At 37.4% G+C, this 17,576-nt stretch overlaps 1 protein-coding gene across 1 annotated transcript in view; it reads right to left on the bottom strand.

Annotated features, from left to right (window-relative positions):
- Window positions 1-1,213: 1,213 nt before the first annotated feature.
- LOC147029204 (uncharacterized) overlaps window positions 1,214-17,576 on the bottom strand; it is an 87,908-nt gene continuing 71,545 nt past the window's right edge. The window contains 3 exon segments of the mRNA XM_085876587.1: window positions 1,214-4,260; window positions 4,394-4,528; window positions 6,013-6,445. Coding sequence (XP_085732713.1) covers window positions 2,618-4,260; window positions 4,394-4,528; window positions 6,013-6,445 — 2,211 coding nt within the window. The 3' untranslated portion in view covers window positions 1,214-2,617.

The following is a 17,576-nucleotide window of genomic DNA, read 5'->3' as shown; positions in this document are numbered from 1 at the left end:
TCCGATCCGTTCTACCGCTCCTCATCCCCAAGACCAAAGAGTGACTCAGATCACAAGAGAAGAGAAGAGAAGAGAAGAGAAGGGCAGGCGGGCCAGAGAAGAGAGCAGCCAGATCAGAGGGCGGGCCAGATCAGAGATTTTTCTTGTATACTTTGGTAGAAGACCGAACATACCCTGAAGACAAATTGGGTTGCATCAAAGCAGCGGTTCATCAAAGCAGGGCAACTTGGAACCTGCTCATATCTACTCGCAGTTATAAAGTGGCTCGTCTAGTAATTATTATTATTATGAAAGCCAATATGCTTGGGTCTGAATCATCGTTGTTTCCATCGTGGTGTTAACCCATGCCTGCATGAGGTTAAACACAACATCACCTTCACAATGGTATATTGTCAGCAAGGCAATAATCCATTGTGTTTGAGAACTGTGTTGCACTTATCCTTTTATATTTAAAAGCAGACGCCTCTGGTTGTTGGTGCAGAAATGATTTCATTAACCAGGGTAAACCTTTCGGAAAGCCATGCAGACTCGGCAAATTCTGGGGAAGCCACAAAGGATGGTAAGCATTTCTTTGTTTACACTGTATACATTTTCTGTGGCTGGAGACTGTCAAAGAACAAAAAAAATGAAATGAAAAACTCACTCTCTTCCTGTGCCTTTGGCAAAATGTGTACTGCAAGTGGATCGGGAAAATGCATTTACGAGTTGAATCTCCACCGATGATACGTTCGCATGCAAGTGCAGCGGTGTGTAACTTACTGTATGTGCGTAAATGGGTATGCTCGGTATGGTGGACTGCTCACTTGCTAACATACTCGATCGAAGGCAGTTATTCCTTGTGGCTGTCATCCCAAACAGAGTCTTTTTCATCCCTAAATACAATGACGTTCAATGCAGTTTTAGCAAACATTTGAAAAAGGTTATCAATGGACCACATCTCTGTGAATTGCAGAATTTGTCAAACTGGCTGGTTGTTGGCCAATCTGGATCAGGATCTTCACCAACATCTAATCAGTTTGTCCGTGTCACACACACAACCTGCCACCAAATTTCATCAGTGTCCGTCCTCAACTTTTTGCGATATCAAACAAACAAGAAGAAGACGTCGTGCAGAGCACGATACTTGTAAAATCAATAAAACATATTTGACCTCAAAAATAATTGGTGATTGAATTAAATGACCAAATATGCATCTCCTCTTCAAATTCCAAGTCAATCAGATGAAAACTGAGCATTTTAGAAATCTCACCGAAGTTGTTGGCCTTTTGACTTCAAAAACAACAGGCTTCTTCATTATGACAAACTTGACCATGTGGTGAACTTTCGTGAAGATCGGTTTGAAATTGTGATCTGTACGTGATAGACAGACAGACAGACAGAGGCAGACAGAATAACAAAATCGACTGACCAATATACTTGAAAAATCTTAGATTTTGCAAGTAACAAATAACGACAAACGAACAAACAGACGGAAAAGAGTGAAAACATAACCTCCTTCACCTTCGGTAACTATTCAGCCTGGCGGAGGTGGTGTGCATGCTTTACCGAATGTCATTCTTGTTACCCTTACCGAAACAGGGGGTATTGCATTGGGGTCCGTTTGTTTGTTTGTCCGCAAAGAACTTGAATGTTTTTCTCCGCAACTGCTTATCAGATTAAGACGAAAGTTTCATCATCGGAGCGACGACTGATGTAGAATGCTTCATTTTTTTTTGTATCCATTGTTGAAGTCATATGAGAGCAAACACACAACGCACAACAAATGGGGCAGGAGACAAGAGGGGTGAGAGAGGGAAGGACAAAACAGTGGGGAACAGAGACATTAGGAGATCTGTGGAAGGGAGAGGAATGGAGCGAGGAACACGGGGTAAACAAGATGGACACCACAGGGACTTTCAGGTCCTCACATGACAGGAATCTTTCGGGAAGGAAAGTAGGGAATTTGAAGGAGGTGGGTTTGGGGTGGATCAACGGGATAGAAATGATCATGGTTTTGGATGGGTGAAGAGAAGAGGTGTTGGTGAAAATCTGTTTTGAAGAACTCGAGGGAAGAGTGGGATTGAAGAGAGTGTGGGAGTTTATTCCAAAGGTGAGAATTGTTCATTGGAGAGAAGAGGAGGAGGAGATTGGGACCACACTCTGTGAAGAGCGTTGGTTCTGCTTAAGCAGTCTCCTGAGCTATTGGGCACAATCCTGGAAGGGTCACCACTCCCACACAGTATACCAGCATGCCGACAACTGGCACTCAATTTGCTGACCTCGGAAGGATGACAGGTCGAGTTAACCCCAACTGGTATTTATTCAACAGCTGAGCGAGATTTGAACTCAGGACCCAAGGATCCAAAGTACATCACCCCAACCATTAAGCCAACATCCGGCGTATTGGAGAGAGGGATGACTTCAACATTCGTCTTGTTCTGCGCAAGTCCTCTTTGCTGATCATTTTATGCATTTTTTTGTGTTGTACCTGGGGGTCTTCTTTTATTCTGAGGTGTTTGTAGGATGCTTCGTTTTCTAGTTGCTCTGTTATCTGGTCTTTTTTTATGGATTTGTTGCATTCTCACATGTGTAGAACCTCAAGTGGTGATTCCAATCGCGTTTTTGAGAGAAACCTTTTTCACATTTGGAGCAATTGTTCAGGACACTCTCCTGTGTGGATCCTAACATGCAGATTCAAATGTTATTTTCGGGAGAAGCCTTTATCACGCAAGGAGCATTTGTAAGGTCGATCTCCTGTGTGAATCCTCATATGTACATTCAAACTGCTTTTATGAGAGAAACCTTTATCACATGTGGAACATTGGTAAGGACGCTCTCCTGTGTGGAGCATCATATGCAGATTCAAATCTTCTTTTTGGGAGAAACCTTTATGACATTTGGAGCATTGGTAAGGTCGATCTCCTGCATGGCTCTTCATGTGCTTAATCAAATTGATTTTTTGAGAGAAACCTTTATCACATGTGGAACATTTGTGAGGACGCTCTCCTGTGTGGAGCATCAAATGCCGATTCAAAGTTTCTTTTTGAGAGAAACCTTTATCACATGTGGAACATTTGTAAGGACGCTCTCCTGTGTGGATCATCAGGTGCACATTCAAAGCGCCTTTTTGAGAGAAACCTTTATCACATGTGGAACATTTGTAAGCACGCTCTCCTGTGTGGAGCATCAAATGCCGATTCCAAGTTTCTTTTCGAGAGAAACTTTTATCACATGTAGAACATTTGTAAGGACGCTCTCCTGTGTGGATCATCATGTGCTTATTCAAAACGCCTTTTTGAGAGAAACCTTTATCACATGTGGAACATTTGTAAGGACGCTCTCCTGTGTGGATCATCATATGCACATTCAAAGCGCCTTTTTGAGAGAAACCTTTATCACATCTAGAACATTTGTAAGGACGCTCTCCTGTGTGGATCATCATATGCACATTCAAAGCGCCTTTTTGAGAGAAACCTTTATCACATGTGGAACATTTGAAAGCATGCTCTCCTGTGTGGAGCATCAAATGCATATTCAAAGTTTCTTTTCGAGAAAAACCTTTATCACATGTGGAACATTTGTAAGGACGCTCTCCTGTGTGGATCATCATGTGCACATTCAAAGCACCTTTTTGAGAGAAACCTTTATCACATGTGGAACATTTGTGAGGACGCTCTCCTGTGTGGAGCATCAAATGCATCTTCAAAGTTTCTTTTCGAGAAAAACCTTTATCACATGTGGAACATTTGTAAGGACGCTCTCCTGTGTGGATCATCATGTGCACATTCAAAGCGCCTTTTTGAGAGAAACCTTTATCACATGTGGAACATTTGTGAGGACGCTCTCCTGTGTGGAGCATCAAATGCCGATTCCAAGTTTCTTTTCGAGAGAAACTTTTATCACATGTAGAACATTTGTAAGGATGCTCTCCTGTATGGATCATCATGTGCAAATTTAAATGGTCTTTTCGAGAGAAACCTTTATCACAGACAGAGCATTTGTGTGGACGTTCTCCTCTGTGGGTCCTCATGTGCATTTTGACATTTCTCGGTGAAGTAAAATGTTCACTGCATCTCTTACACTTATGATGCATTTGCCTTTCAATAACCTTTATCGGGTTGTTTAATTCAATATTGATCTTTGTGCTGTTTTCACCAGACGTACACTTATATTCTGAAGGTCGTGAGTCTTGTTCTTGGGATTGCTTCTTCAAAATGGATATGTTCTTCAATGTTCCACTACACCTGGATCTTATCTGCCCAATTGGACTTCTTGATTGTTCTACAAAAACAAAGAACAAGTTATTTGACGTTTTTTTTTGTCAAACTCGAAATACAAAATATTTCACCATTTACATTTTTTATAAACCCTGAATTCAAAATATTGAATGTTCATTTTGTCAGTTTCTGCTCACCTGTTGTAGAACAGACAGGACTGCCATTTGTCAAATGAACATCTGAATCTTCCTTCACAGAAGAATATCTTAAAGTTTCTGAGATGGATGAACCGTTGTGTCGTCTGGATTCCATATTTCCAGAAGAGACATCACCTGAATACAATGAAGTACATGAATTTTAAAACACTGCCAAATATAAATCCGGTCAATCGGTGGGATGCAAAGAACGTCACTTCCACTGTTAGAACGAGGCTCCATAATGCTGCCGCAATAATAGGAGAAGAAACGACGTGTTTACAACGATAAATATATGTAGATACGAGCTGGATTGTGGAGTCACCATTTCAGAGGGTAAGAATTTCCCCATTCTTGACTCAGTGTTATCATAAATTGATGTGTTTGAGCTGCAAAATAATTTAGCAAACTCTCTCTTTGACTTCCGGTTCGAGGATGTCTTTTTTTTTTAACACTTGTTGATTGAACTCGTCACTCCCATATGCTGCATCTTCCAGATTAAAGCGAATTTTTCCAAACCGGAGTCTTTGTGTTTTTCTGTTCTATCTTCGTCCACGTGTTGGGTCATATCCAATCATAAACACAACCCTTGTGAAATGATGTACGAATGCTAAATAAAAGAAGCGTTTTTGCACACTGTGTGTGTGTGTGTGTGTGTGCGTGTGCGTGTGTGTGTGTGTGTGTGTGTGTGTGTGTGTGTGTGTGTGTGCATGTGTGTGCGTGTGCGTGTGCGCGCGTTTTCAGTGACTCGGTTCGACTCACCAGACACTTCAAACTCTTCATTGACTAGAAATGCTTGTTCTTTTAAAAGCATTTAAAAATGCTTCACTTTCCTTCTTTGTCCATGAAGACAACCCCACCTTCACCATCATCTATTCCTCTTCTGAAGAAGAATATCTTCATTGTCCAATTTGAGAATTTGGAATCAGCATCCCTCCAGCTCATCCCCCCTCTTTCTGCATCCCTCCTCACCCGACCCTCTCAATGCATCCTCCCACACCCACCAACTCAATGCTTCCCCTGCACCTGACCAACTCCAACCTTGCACATTACTTTATTTATTCATCCTCCTCACCCCATCCTCTGGAAGCTCCCTCCACCCTCACACATCAAACTCACACCCTCTCATGTTACCCCTCATCTCACCCCCTCCCACATTCCACCAACTGCCCCTTCTCCGCCTACGGCCCTCCCCCTTCCCTCATCCTCCCGTCTCTCAACACCTTCTCCCTGTCCCTCACTGTGTGTACCTCAAACATCTGAGGCCTCCGCTCCATCCCGACAGATCTCTCAATCCAAGCCTCAGCTTGCAGCCCAGACATTATGAATGCAACAATCATTTCTCCCATAGGATGTCCATCACAATATCCATGCCTATACAAGGGGTAAACAAACAACTTCCTTCATGTGGATAACTTAAACATGCTGCTGAACATGGAACACTTTGGAAATTAATGTAATTTAGAAGAAAAAACATTGACTTTGCATTTCAAGAATATGAACGTCTTCAGCAACACAAAATTGTTCCAAAAGAGACTCCATAAGTTACAAGAAAAAACACATTCATGGTTGAATAACAAGGTATTTTTTGACATGTTCATGTGTATAAAATGGTGACTTACCAGACTTGGGTGTTAATCCATTATCCTGACAGTGGAAGTTGCAGACATCACTGAAACCGATTCCGTGGAAACCAGAAACATTTTCCAGCTGCACATTTTGGAATCCAACAAACTTCTGGCAGAAACTGGAAAGTTCTCGAATAACATCCTCTAAGTTGACGAACACACTTCCCAACAGAGAAGATCCTGCAAGCTGGACAACCTGCGGCTTCAGGAAAGATTTCACAAATTTACAGAAGTCAGCATACATTGCAAATTTAAATTTCTCTTTGGTGAGAGAGAGGAGCTCTGTTCGCAATGAGTCAGAGTCTGTACAAGCTCGAAGAACCTTCCGATTCTCAATTCCAAGTACATTGATCACTGCTTGGGCTGTTTCTGCTCTCAGACCTTGTGATTGGAGCCATTCCAAGAAGTTGTCCATTTCACCGATGACCTGCCAGGAACACAATGCTTATGTTAATGTTAATAAACGAAAGGTTGTACATGTTATTCTATTTACTCTGTATTTTATCCAATCAATGTGTGGTTTTTCAGCCAGTTTGTCCGCCCCATGTGGGCTGGCAGGATCACCTTGAGGTGGGCACACTTGCCTCTGAGTTGTCCAGCTTGGGTTTGAATCCCAACATGGCTATAAACTGTCACCATGGAATTTCACAGACAGTGAAAGGGATCAATGTGTGTGCCGTCCTTCAGATGAACGTTCAACTGGGTATCCCCTCTCACAGCATTAGTTGGTGGACATTAAAGACCCCACGGCATCTTTCTTGAAGAGTAGGCGTGCTATCACTGGCACACTGGCCAATTTCCAAATTTCTTCTCTCATTTACACGGGGCACCACATCAGTGGCACAGCCGTACTCAACGCAATGATGCAACCAGTCGCCACTGCAAACAAATGGAAAGAATGATAAATGAAAGAGCCCCATCACCACCTTACCTCCACTCATCCCCATTGCTCTCCAATTATTGTTTCATTAATATTCATTTAATGAATGTCCGTAATCAAAAAGGCAATGCATCAAGGACAAAACAAACAGAAAAGCCATGGTTGGGAATAACATCAGTAGGGTAAGAATACTGATTCTGGCTCACTTTTCCCCATGTAAATGAATGGGGGATTTTCAGCGATTCCCTTTTTTTTTCCCTAAAAATAAACCCCCTTTTTATCCCAAGGTATATTTATTTGTCTCCCCTTTTAACTTGGAGGTTGAACCTCATTGAATTGAACACCTGGGGGTTGAACAGCTCACTCATTGAACCTATAAAGATTTGTTCATTCTCAAATTCCTTCAATAGTTTAATTTTCTTTGCACAATAATCCCCATCTAAAATATTGACAAACAAAACATTTGAATCTTTATATTTTTTAAGATACCCCTTTTGTGCCATTACGAAATGATAAACTTCTCTTAATGCTCTTGTTTAACCACCTCCTGAGCCACAGGTTATTTTTTTGTTAAGCCCCGCCCACTTTTCTTTAAGCCCCGCCCACGTTTGCTAAGCCCCGCCCACTTTCCACAAGGTATTCAATAAGCCCCGCCCACTTTTCTTTAAGCCCCGCCCACTTTTGCTAAGCTCCACCCACTTTTTGTGAGGTTTTTTTCGAAGCCACGCCCACTTTTCTAAGCCCCGCCCACTTTGCTAAGCTCCGCCCACTTTTCATGAGGTATTTTTTCTAAGCCACGCCCACTTTTCTAAGCCCCACCCACTTTGCTAAGCTCCGCCCACTTTTCATGAGGTATTTTTCCTAAGCCACGCCCACTTTTCCTAAGCCCCGCCCATTTTTGCTAAGCTCCACCCACTTTTAGTGAGGTATTTTTTAAGCCACGCCCACTTTTTCTAAGCCCCGCCCACTTTGCTAAGCTCCGCCCACTTTTCATAAGGTATTTTTTCTAAGCCACGCCCACTTTTCTTAAGCCCCGCCTACTTTTGCTAAGCCCCGCCCACTCTTACATCATTTCCAGTTCATCTCTGACTCACAAAGAAATCACGAGAAAATTACAGGATGTTATGGTTTTGAAAAATTTCCCAATGAAGGCTTGCCTAGGCTTGCCCAGGGAATTTCCAAAGGAAACCACACCCACCAGTCTTTCTCTATAAAAGCTTCAAGCCCAGGCTCCATTTTAAACATTTGTTTTTGCTGGCAATGGTGTGCTGTGTGCTTGCCTGGAACTCTCTGTCTTGTATGGAACTAAACCTTCAAGTTGATGAACTGGATTCAAACCTCTTATCTGTTGAGGTAAGATTTTTATTTTCCTATTTTCAAACTTTGATTGAAGCATACTCATTTAATAATTAAATAACTTAATTAATACATTATTATTTTCTCTCACAGGAAATTGTATCTGAAATACAAAATGAAAATACTGCTTTTGCTACAACTTGGAGCGAAATTGTTGACTTGGTTGAAGACCTTGTGAGCGACCAAGACCTACAGAACGAGCAAGACCTTGAGTGGGATGACTTTGGTGTTCCTTGGAACTCTCTGTCTTGTATGGAACTAAACCTTCAAGTTGATGAACTGGATTCAAACCTCTTATCTGTTGAGGTAAGATTTTTATTTTCCTATTTTCAAACTTTGATTGAAGCATACTCATTTAATAATTAAATAACTGAATTAATACATTATTATTTTCTCTCACAGGAAATTGTGTCTGAAATACGAAATGAAAATACTGCTTTTGCTACAACTTGGGGCGAAATTGTTGGCTTGGTTGAAGACCTTATGAGCGACCAAGACCCACAGAACGAGTTCGTCCTTGATGACCCAACCAAAGAGTTATACCTTGGAGACCAGCAAAATCCTGAAAAAGAGTTTTACAGCAATAGTACTCATTGTGAGTTATCAAGACAATACCCACTGAACAAGTTATACGTTGATGAGCCAGAATACAAGTTTTACCTTGGAGACTCACAAATTTTGAAAAAATCAGTAAATGAGTTCTGCCTTGATGGTTTAAATAACTACCTTGGAGACTCAGGAAAAGGGTTCTGCCAAGATGGTTCTAAATATGGGAACTACCTTGGAGACTCACAAATTTTGAAAAAATCAGTAAATGAGTTCTGCCTTGATGGTTTAAATAACTACCTTGGAGACTTGGAAAGTTGGGTTTATTTTGAAGACTTGAAATGCTACCACTCTTTGGGATTTAAACCTATAAAGAAAGTTCTTACTCCCTCTTTCTATGTTATCAAACCTGAAAGCCTTAAAAGACAGAATTGGAAGAAGAGAAAAAAAAAAAAACGTAAAATATATATATATATATATAGGTGGAAATCTCATTTTGAAAAAGACATTGTGTTGGGTGAGGATTGAGTTGGGGTTGAGATTTTGAATGTGAGGGTTGGGACACACACACACACACACACACACACACATACACATCAACAAACAAAAGTTAAGCCTTGACTATTCAGTTGAGGATTCTGTGTTTGGGGTTCACAGATCTAAGAACGTCCACCCCTTGACACACATTATATACTGTTATACACCTCGGACTTGGCCCTCGAGTGTCCACAACGGTGTATAGTAGGAGGGAGTGAAGCGCCAACCTATTGCTCCCATTGCACACACACACACACACACACAAAAGTTAAACCTTGACTATTCAGTTGAGGATTCTGTGTTTGGGGTTCACAGATCTAAGAACGTCCCCCTTGACACACATTATATACTGTAATACACCTCGGACTTGTCCCTCCAGTGTCCACAAAGGTGTATTATCTGCTTAGTTTTGTCTTTTGTAATTCCTGTGAATAAAATTAACCTAAAATCTCTTCCCCTTCCAAATCATATATTTTATAAGTCCAAGGAACCGTATCTATTACATCAACAATTTTAAAAAGTTCTTTCGTCCATCGTTCAGTAAAACCCTTTTCAAAATGAGATTTCCACCTATATATTCTTACGATAACACCAACTTTGAACTTAGGTTTTCTGACATTAATCTCTTTTTCATATTTTAATTTTGTAAATGTTTCTGATGGTTTCATATTTGTTGACGTGTGAATCGTGTCATTATACTTATCCACAATATCCTGAATAAAAGATGACCATTGTTGTGAACCGAGTTGTGTGAATTTTTTATATAGTCTCTCTTTTTAGGTACGATTAAAACGTTCAACAACAACTGCCTTCCCTTCATTAAAGGTACTGTATAATGTAATACTGTTATTTTTTAGAAAATTCATAAATGTCTTGTTATAAAACTCTCTACCCTCATCAGTCCACAATTTTTTAGGTTTTCTCTTACTTTTATTAAATATCTGTTGAAAAGCTAACATAAGAGTATTACCTGTTTTGTTTTTTAAAGGGACAACCCATGCATATCTACTCCTCAAATCAATAATGGTTAAAGCATACTTGTACCCCTTATCATTATTGAGTTCAATCAAATCAGCAGACCAGATATAATCAACTTCCTTGGAATAAACTTTCCTTCTCTGAAACTTTGTGAATATTGGTTTATGTAATTCATCAGCTAATTGCTCTTCAGTCTTAATGGCATCATTAGAGCCTATAAGTTTTTTGAATTTCCAAGTCCAAGTTTCAATTTAGCACTAATCATCTTCTTCACGATGAACCTATCAACTTTTTCTCTCAAGGTTGGATTTTGTATCAGAGACAAATTATACAACATTTCTCTATCGGCTTCATGCTTTTCTTCCAACGTTGTGGTATTCCCATTATCAATATCGTGTCTCATGCACACTTCATCAACTCTATTGATTGGTTTACTCCAGGATTTAGGATTGTCTGCCTCATCTAATCTTTTATCCAAGTTTGTGCCTGGACCACAGAAAGAATACCCTGGAAGATGCAATTCCCCTGGTATTCCAGTAGTTGTAAATTTACTTCCTGATAAAAACTTTTGTATATCTCCTCCGAGTTTGTGTTTGGAGATAAATTGATTTTTTTTTGAACCACACACCGAACATATACCTTTTTGTATAACCCTGTTATTTTTACTTTTAATATATGAAATATTTTTAGTATTAGTTTTCTTTTTACATTTGAGACAATAACTCATTTATTTATGAGAAAAATTCCTGCAGAGTGCAAAAACCTTTTTAGTTTCCAACATGCACATTTGAATCTTAATTTTTAAAACATAAAGAATCCTTAGAAATGCCTTCACTCTCTCCTCCATTTATTTAAGAAAAAAAAAAATGAAAAACTTGAATTAAAATCCATATCTTGTCGATGCTAATAGTCTTGTCGAAAGTATTGCAAATAGACTTGTCAATTCTTTGTTTTCCTCCTCGGTGGGTTGAGTTATTTTCTGTAATACCACCAATCTTTTTGAATCTCACTGGTTTCCATATTTTGATATTTATTCATTCTCTCTCTTTCCTCCCTCTCTCTCTTCTCTCTTTCCTCCTTCTCTCTCTTCTCCTTTTCCTCCTTCTCTTTCTTCTCCCTCTCTCTCTTCTCTCTTTCCTCCCTCTCTCTATTCTCTCTTTCCTCCTTCTCTCTCTTCTCCTTTTCCTCCTTCTCTTTCTTCTCCCTCTCTCTCTTCTCTCTTTCCTCCCTCTCTCTATTCTCTCTTTCCTCCTTCTCTCTCTTCTCCTTTTCCTCCTTCTCTTTCTTCTCCCTCTCCTCCTTTTCCTCCTCTTCCCTCTCTTCTTCAACTCCTTCCTCATCCCTTACTGTCCTTGAATCGTTTACACCCCATAGAATATTATACATATATTCATCAGGATTTCTTGTTATTCCTGTATCCAAAATAATTTTTTTTACAACAGGAAACCAATAAAATTTCTTTTGAATTTCTAAAAGAGCCTTACCTTTTCTTAACCTTATAATTTTTTCATTATTTAACATTCTAATTAAATCTAAAGTTGTCGGTTTATCAACATCAGCATAATGCCAATCTTTTATTGAAAATACCTCATTCTTATGTTATAGAACATATTTATTAAAATAACGAATACCCTTTTCTTGAAGGTATGCTTGGACACAGAAATGATAATTTTCTTGAAGCCTTCTTGCTGTCATTTATGTATTAGAAATATATGTTAGAATAATATTATGGCACGAAACACCTCCCCATCTTCCCATAGTTAAATCATTTTGTATTTCCTTACTTATTATATATAATCCTGTTTTTTCTGTTTTCATGAGATAAACAAGGGCAAAACCATTATTATATTTACCCTTATTAAATTCTTTTATTTGTTGTTTACTAATCGTGGCTCCACAAAACTCATTCTCGATACCAAGTGGATAATATTCTTCCTTACGAGACTGATTTAATTGTTCCAGGTCTTCGAGGTTAATTTTAAATGACCAATTATACCCTAAATCATTCATATCATACCCCCATTGTTCTATTCTCATACAAACGATACGCCCTTCTTTATAAAAATATATTTTAATTCGAACTGTGAATTCTGTATGACCTGGAGATAATATCAACACTTCTGTATCTTTGGAATACACAGCCGTTTCATTTAAGTATATATATTGTGATAAATCGCTTAATCTCACCAAGTCATTCGCGTCAGTCGGGCTTGGATAATTTTTTAATTTATAAGCATTTTTCATGTTAATATTTTTGTTTATATTATATTATGTCGTTCAGCCTGTGCCTTTGTATAATAATTTGATAAATCAATATCCAGTTCTTGAGATACACCAAAGATAGAACCATCTTTACCAACATAAGTCATTTATATTAGATTAAAAATAATATCATAAAATTTTTTATTTTTGTTGAGTTGAAATAACACATATAGACATAATTGACCACAACACTTGGAATTTAATTCTTGGACTTGAAATGTTTGATAAACACCATTCTGTAAGAATTTTATGACTTCAACAGGTGGTGGAAGACCAAAACTATCAAAATAATATTTGTCTTGACTATTAAAAATACAAACCCAATGAGAACCGTTCCCATCATTATCTTCTAAGTTCATAATAATATTCTTTGTATGTTTCGGCACATTTGTTAATTCATCTCTCATACAAATAACCACATTATGAATTTTTAATTTCTTACAATATTTGGCAAGTTGTAAATTTGATGTTGTATTCTTTCCAAATTCTTTCAACCACTCATCAATGCTCATTTATTTATTCGAAAGATATATTCCATTACCTCTTTTCGTTAATTTTACACCTGCTTGTGCTATAGAAGAAAGCATATCTCCAACTAACAATCTCGCTTTATCAGGCAGACCTTCAAGTTTTTCAGCAAAATCTACAATTACACCACTTCCACTAATTTGTTTCTCCAACTCTTTGTTATGTCTTTCCAATTCTTTTTGAGCCTGGAGTTGAGCCTTCCTTTCGTTGGCAGTTTTCACCGCTGTTGAAATACCACCCGTCAATGCTCCAACCGCACTTAAACCAGCAAATAAAGGAATTAGAAATGGGAGAAATCCTCCACTCGTCTCTCTTATTGAATATTTTTTCAACATTGGTTTTGTCATTTTAATTTTAAGTGAGCCAGTGTCATTCAAGATTTTAACCTGTTCTCTTGTGAGCAAAACAGCAATTCTTACTGCTCCTTTTCTCTGAATTGTATTAACGTTAATCGTACAAGGCTTTTGATTTTGAACACAAGATGATAGTTTATGAAGATTGATTTGATTAACATATACCCCAGTTGGTACTTTGCCACTCATTTATTTAACAAAAAATTATGTGAGACTAATCATCACACCATTATCTGTATTAATCTGCAATTCTGTTTCTTCCAAAAGCAAACAATATGTATCAACTTCTTCACTCTCTCCTCTTTCAATGTATAGGGAAGTATCCACTCGATTATACTTTATAGTTTCCTTTTGAGCGCTCAGGTCAAACGCATAGATTGTATACAAACTTTTAAATGCTGTCATATCCAAAATAGGTTCTTTATTTCCATTACTTTCACACACCTTTTGGTAAGACTTGTATGCTTCAGCAAAATCATTTTTTTCCCAATTAATTTTCAATCTATCTCGTGGATAAAATGTTCCATCTAGAGAAACGCGAAGTTGTTTCACCTTTGCATTATCACTCAATGCATTATTCTTATCAGTCGCAGTATCACCATCTGGCTTTTTAAAAATCATCCACAGATATCGTGGCTTTCCTTCCAGAACACCCAAATTCCACGTGTAAGTAGTTTGATTGAGTTTAACGTGTTGACATCTTCTTTTGAGGTATGATACACTGAGTGGTTTCTTTGAGTTAAGTCTTCGATTCAACATCTCTTCTGTTTTAAGATTAGGAGTATATTCACTGATATACCAACTCATCTCCTCAATTACAAATTTATTCTGTTCACCAAAAGCACTACCAACACCAAAAAGCAATCTATTTTCATTATCATTCCTTTGTAGTTGAAATCTAATTTTAAGACCATACAGAACTTTATCATAATCACAAAATCCAAATATACCTTTAAGAGGAACTGCCACAGTAAAACTATTTTCTGCTTTTGTATCATCATTATACATTCCTTTCCTTTGAATATATCCAGGGTCTGTGTTTGTTCCCGTTGACATATCAGGAATAAAACCTTCGACAGACCCCTTTCCCATTCTATCACTGAATGTATAGAGTGTAAATTTCATCATTTCAGATACAGCAGAGACATAATCAACCGCTTCAACTTCTTGTGTTCCAATATACAAACGCACACTATCAAACATTTTCCAGAAGAAATCATTTACAAGTGTAGCGTTTGTGTTATTCCCAGCCTTAGTGAATTTAAATTTACACAACAAGAAACTTTCGGAGAGATTCAAATAGGTTTGTTGATTATTTATTTCAAAACTTTTTGTACCATTTGTATTCCAGTCTGTTCCAGTTATTGCATTTACCTTGAAGTAATCTTCTTTTTTAGTGGAGTTTGAGATAATAATAGTATCATCCAAATCATAGATACTATCAATTGCTTCCATACTTGTATTTATTTAGGAAAAAAGATGTTAAAACTTTTGAAACCCTGATCCAAGTATTTGAATTATTTTCTGTCGTTCTTGGACGGACAACTGAGTTTTACCTTTCTTAATTTCTTTTATTGCTTGTAATTTATGAGATTCCTTCTGAGCATCTTTTATACTCTTTACAGCACCTGCTACATTTCCCACAGCAGAAGCAGTTGAACCAATTAGGTCTTTATGTTTAAGAATAGTTGAACCAATACCCATGAGAGTATCAATTATCCCATCTCCTCTAAATTGATGTCCGACACCCCTTTGTCTCTTAGGTTTATAGTATCCTCTACCAAGATACATACCTTCACCCTTGTAGTATGGGGAAAGGAACATCCCATCCCCTGTAATTATTTTATATTTTCCCAACTCGTGTTTCCTCACAATAACCATCGTATTTATTTATTGGAAAACTTCACGTAGGTGAATTCTGATGGATATAACTTCTCCATTAAAAGAAATCACACGATTATCTTGGTCGGTTATCCTAAAATTTACTCTGTGTATGGTTTTTCCTGACACAGGTAGATAAACCAAATATTTAGGTTCCATATTGAATTTATAACCAATTGGGGTTGAGTATGCGCTGAATGAAAATATTGTATTTGTTTTTTTTCCATCATTATAAGCACCATCAATCAAATCACAGTGAATTAACACCGAATTTATTCCTGAGGATATTTGAATGACATTATCACTGTAAAACGTCCCATTAGTTTCAATCTTTTTTGAGGAGAAACCCAATAACTCTCTAAATGAATTATCAATTGTGAAATCAACCTTGTAGTTATTTTTAACTTTAATCGTTGATTTTGAAGTATATTTTTGAATGTTTATAACAATATTTTTTGGTTCATCACCCTGTTCTTTCATAAGACGAGCAATTTCGGAAGATATTTGAGAAATCTCGTATGCTCCGGGTGAGACTGTTATTGTTTTGTATCCACTTCCCGGATTATAACTAAACTTGTCATTTTTCTCGGTTATATTAAATAAGGTATTATAAGTTTCCATGGACAATAAAGATGCCTCATATTCTTTTGTTGTGTCAAGTTGTAGTGGGTATGGGAATGAAGATGTGTGGACGCTTGTTGTGAAATTAAAACTCAGGATTGTGCTTCTCATCTTATTTAATATGAGATAAAATGTCTTTATATTGAGATTTATTAATTATTTTCATGTTCATCAACTGGTCTAAAATGGCTGATGCTTCATTAAAACAATTGTTATTTCCAGCCTTCTTACTGCCTAACAACAATAACAGTCTATTAACTAATTGCGATGGGTCATTTGGAAGAAAACTAACACCTGAACCAAGGATACTTAAAGCCTGAATAATGTGTTTCTCCTTCTCATTCTTCCTACTTTTACCAGAAAGAATAATCTTATAATTTAGAGTGTTCAGCAAATCAATATATACTCTATCATCATTATTTTCCATATCCAATGGTTTATCAATATACTTTGATTCATCCCTCACAGTTGAACCTTGTCTTCCATCTTTTGTGAGAAGAAACATTAATCTCGGAGTTAGTTTAACAGGGGGTTGAGCAGAACTTAAGAACCTTAATTCATCATTAAATATCAATACCTTTTCTTGAACAAGATGAAATATTGCTGGTTGTTCTGTTGGAATGAGTCCTGCTTTGGTTTTTGAATCCGCTGAATATTCATTGTTTTGAACAGCATTCACAATATAATCAGGGGGTTGATTAATCTCTTCCAGTTGTTGAAATAAACCTTCATCATATTCTAATTCTCCAATATGCTCTAATTCTTCCTCCGTCATTTGACTGAAATCTTTTAACATTTGGAGCTTTCTGGGAGTATATTCTACTGTGGGAACTGTGGAAACATCTTTCATTTTTTCTTGGGAAGTTTTTAAAAGTGGTTTAAAAAATTTCTCTTGTTTTCTTTCAAATACTTCTTCGCCCGTTAGTTTCTGTCTGCGTTTCTTCTTTATGTCTTCCTGCTGTTTTACAACTTTTGAAACCAACTCTTGATGTTCCTTAAATCTTCTTGCTCTTTCTTTTGTATCCATTTATTTATTGTAAAATATCATTTAATGAATTGTAAAGATCAACAGGGAAATTTTCCTTTTCTTCATCTTTCAAGTAGATGTGTTCAAATAAATCCTTTTCTTTAAATATTTCATCAAATTCTTTATTAACATTAATGCGAGTTGTAATTTCTTCTTCACTAATCCTTGCATCTCTGCTTTTCATACGTTTGCGTTGAGTTTCTTCATCAAAATCAAAACCGAATGATAAAATCTTCACCCCGCTCAGATATTTAATAATTTGTCTCGTTCCTTCTGGATTAGTTTCTAATATCCCAACACCACCAGATTTTAGTTTCCTTAACTCACTCTTACAATGTGAATATTTTGTTGTACCAAGAGAAACCTCCTCAAATATTTGTCCTTCATTCCTCAATCGCATATGTTCCTCCACTGAAATATAGTGATAATCTTCACCTTTTATTTCTCCAGGTCTTATTGCTCTAGTTGTTGTTGATACAATACGTATCACGGGGTGTTTTTTAAGTAAATTTACAATATTCTCATTTGTACTACACAAGAACCTTGATTTATGAAAGTTTTTTCCAGAAGCAGATTTACCCACAAGATT

The sequence above is a fragment of the Eptatretus burgeri genome, chromosome 4, assembly GCF_056783735.1.
Source record: "Eptatretus burgeri isolate ZD-2024b chromosome 4, Ebu_testis_v1, whole genome shotgun sequence".
NCBI lineage: Eukaryota > Metazoa > Chordata > Myxini > Myxiniformes > Myxinidae > Eptatretus > Eptatretus burgeri.
This window is presented reverse-complemented; position numbering and strand designations above follow the sequence as displayed.